The sequence below is a fragment of the Vollenhovia emeryi genome, unplaced genomic scaffold, assembly GCF_000949405.1.
Source record: "Vollenhovia emeryi isolate VEMERY1.0 unplaced genomic scaffold, V.emery_V1.0 DF940323.1, whole genome shotgun sequence".
Lineage (NCBI taxonomy): Eukaryota > Metazoa > Arthropoda > Insecta > Hymenoptera > Formicidae > Vollenhovia > Vollenhovia emeryi.
This window is the reverse complement of record NW_011966043.1, coordinates 5,232-8,095: the sequence shown is the minus strand read 5'-3', so window position 1 is coordinate 8,095 and position 2,864 is coordinate 5,232. Positions and strand designations below refer to the sequence as shown.

The 2,864-nt window shown below is 45.9% G+C and overlaps 1 protein-coding gene across 1 annotated transcript; it reads right to left on the bottom strand.

The window, feature by feature from the left end:
- Window positions 1-291: 291 nt before the first annotated feature.
- On the bottom strand, window positions 292-2,652 carry LOC105556119. The gene has a single exon (XM_012003191.1). The coding sequence runs from the start codon at window positions 2,650-2,652 to the stop codon at window positions 292-294; it is 2,361 nt and encodes a 786-aa protein (XP_011858581.1).
- Window positions 2,653-2,864: the final 212 nt, after the last annotated feature.

Below are 2,864 nucleotides of genomic sequence, written 5' to 3'. Positions count from 1 at the left end.
AACTGGAACGGCAAGAGGGTACTTCTCACCTTCGTCTAAGATGAGCTGTGTCAGTGTCCGGAGAGCTAAGAATGGTGCACAAACTAACCCATATATAACGGTCGTCAATTGAAAGGATCGAATGCAATTCGACTGATCAGTCCATAGAATACGTTGGAAATCCCAATCGTCGGGATGTACCGCTATCTGTCGGAACATCTTTTCTATGTCTGAGGAAAAAACGACCCGGTATTGGCGAAACCAAAGGAGGACATCGAACAAATCAGTCTGCAGTTTCGCTCCCGTATGCAGTTAATCATTTAATGAACAACCAATGTTTGTACGACTCGAACCATTGAAAACCACTCGTATCTTGTTGAGATTGTTATCACGCAAAACTCCATGATGTGGCAAATAATAACCTGGTTGCGGCTCAGGCACTGAGTCCGGGACGAGAGTCATGTGGTGCATCCTCTCATACTCCTCCATGAAATCGCGGTAAGCCTTTGCATAAGTTGGATCAGAGCCCAAACGTTTCGAAAGATTCGTCATCAACCGAACAGCCTTTGCTCGAGAGTCTCCTAAATCGTTGGCCGATTTTCTGAACGGTAGTCGTACCTGATAACGACCTTCCGGTGTACGACTGTGAGTGGATTGGAAGTGAAGTTCGCATTCCTGTTCGTCCGCGGCAAGCGACGAAGTATTTGCAGATGGGATCTCCTCAGTCTCCCAAAATTTATGAATTAGATCATGAAGCGCTCTGTCCATTGAGAGGTGAAAACTATGAATAAGTCGAGAAGACGGAGTTGGTTTTGACGGATCAGAGATGATCCAACCTAATTTGGTTCGTTGGGCGAGTGGAGAATTCACATCCCCTTTCTTTATTCCGTCTTCGATTAGAGATCCGTACACGTCTGCTCCCAATATTATATCGATAGATCCTGGAACCGAGAAATCAGGGTCGGCGTGCAACAGCCCTTTCAAATGAATCCACGACGAGCTATCTGATCGAACAGATGGTAATGAAGTCGTGAGTTTAGGTAATATATGAGCAGAGATGGAGCACTCGAAATCGTCATCAAAATGAGGCTTCAACTTGAAAGAAGCCACCCCTCGTGTTCTGTTAGACTTCTGCGCTCCTATTCCGACCAATGGAATGGTCGATTGTGTCCTGGATAAGCGTAGACATTGCACAAGTCGTTCCGATATTAGTGAAATCTCGGATCCCTGATCAATCAAAGCGCGAGCCTTCGCGAAGTCACCGTGGGGCGTGGCGACGCGGACTTGGGCTGTTGCCAAAAGCACGCAAGGCATAGCCTTGTATCTTGATGCGGAATGTAACACCGTTGCTTCGATGGCGGTTGAGGAGGAAGTAGAGGCGACCGAAGGGTCGTCCTCTATTGACTTCGAACCCGAATTAATCGACTGCTTGTTGGCTTGATGGATGCTAGTGTGATGTTTATGTCCACACTTTAAACATCGTTTTGTGACACGACATGCAGAGGATCGATGAGCTCCGAGACAATTGTAACACAGCTTGTGCTTTGAGATAATGGCAATGCGTTGAGGAACCGACTTTGAACTGTACTGAGGACAATGTGCGATGTAATGCTTCGAAGAGCAGATCGTGCAAGAATTTACTATGGCAGCCTTGCCATCCTTCGATCTACCCTGAAAATGCAATTTAGCAGAGGCTTGATTGGCGGAATTTGCAGATTTCCCTGGGCGGGATTTTTCAAAGGCTTGCAGAGAGAGCAGGCGAGAAATAAAAAAAGTACTGAATTGATCCCAGGTAGGAGGATCTTTCGAAGAACCAAGATGATGCTCCCATGCTTTCACCGATTCCGAATCAAGACGTTGAACAGCCGTGAAAACGAGAACGTCGTCCCAGTATTGTACAGGCCTGTCTAAAGTTTCAAGAGTACGGTATATCTGCATAATGTTGGTATACAGTTGCTCCATTTCGCCGGCCGATTCCTTGTTCATACGCTTCAAGGAGACCAACGAATGGAGGGCAGCGTTAACGAGTAATCGTTTATTTTCGTAAAACGAAATCAAGACGTCCCATGCCTTCTGAAAGTTATCGGCAGTAAGAGTTGTGTTCTTTAAAAGCAGAGCAGCTGATCCGATCAAGCTCGTCTTCAAGTATTGAAGTTTTTCAACAGAAGTGAGTGTAGGATTCAAGAGAACCAACGAGCTAAACAAATCTTTGAAAGATAACCAGTCGGCAGGAGTTCCGTTAAATTTCGGAATATCGATGCGCGGTAAACGCGCATGATGAAAGTATGTTGCATTGCTCGTAGCCTGAGAAGTAGATTGCGTCAAAGATGAATGGGTCGACGGCTCCCGCTCCGACTCGAGAAAAGAGCTCATACGCTCGACGGCTTCGAGATAGCATTCGTGTGTTGATGAGAAAGAATTCCCTGAGAAGTAAGATTGTGCGAGCACAGTCTGCTTATCCCCAGTATTTAATTCGCTTATGGCAAGATTGACAGCTTGATGCTGCAACGAGAACTGCTCCCAAGTTTCTTTTAGGGAAGCGAGACGCGCGTGTATACGTTGTGGCGTAATGTTCGCCTGACCGACCTTCTCTAAGTTATCCGCGGCATTAGAAATCAAATCAATGAGCGTAAGCTGCTGCTCTAAACGCGTTACAATATGATTAAGTCTCATCCTGAAAACCGATCTCCGTATCCGGCTCGAAGGACCAAAATGTTTGAGAAGTAATGAAACCGGAGGTTCCTAGCCGCTAAAGGGGGACCGGAGGCAGGGGGGTTGGTTATCTTAATATATTTTAAAGAGAGCAGCTTACGAAAAGAATACGCAAATATAAATGGTGCAAGAAGACAAACAGTTTAATATGCTGCCAATCTAAACTCGATGGC

What these genes read in the sequence shown, in the direction of transcription:
- LOC105556119 (XM_012003191.1), bottom strand. Translation starts at nt 2,652, where the DNA reads ATGAGACTTAATCATATTGTAACGCGTTTAGAGCAGCAGCTTACGCTC.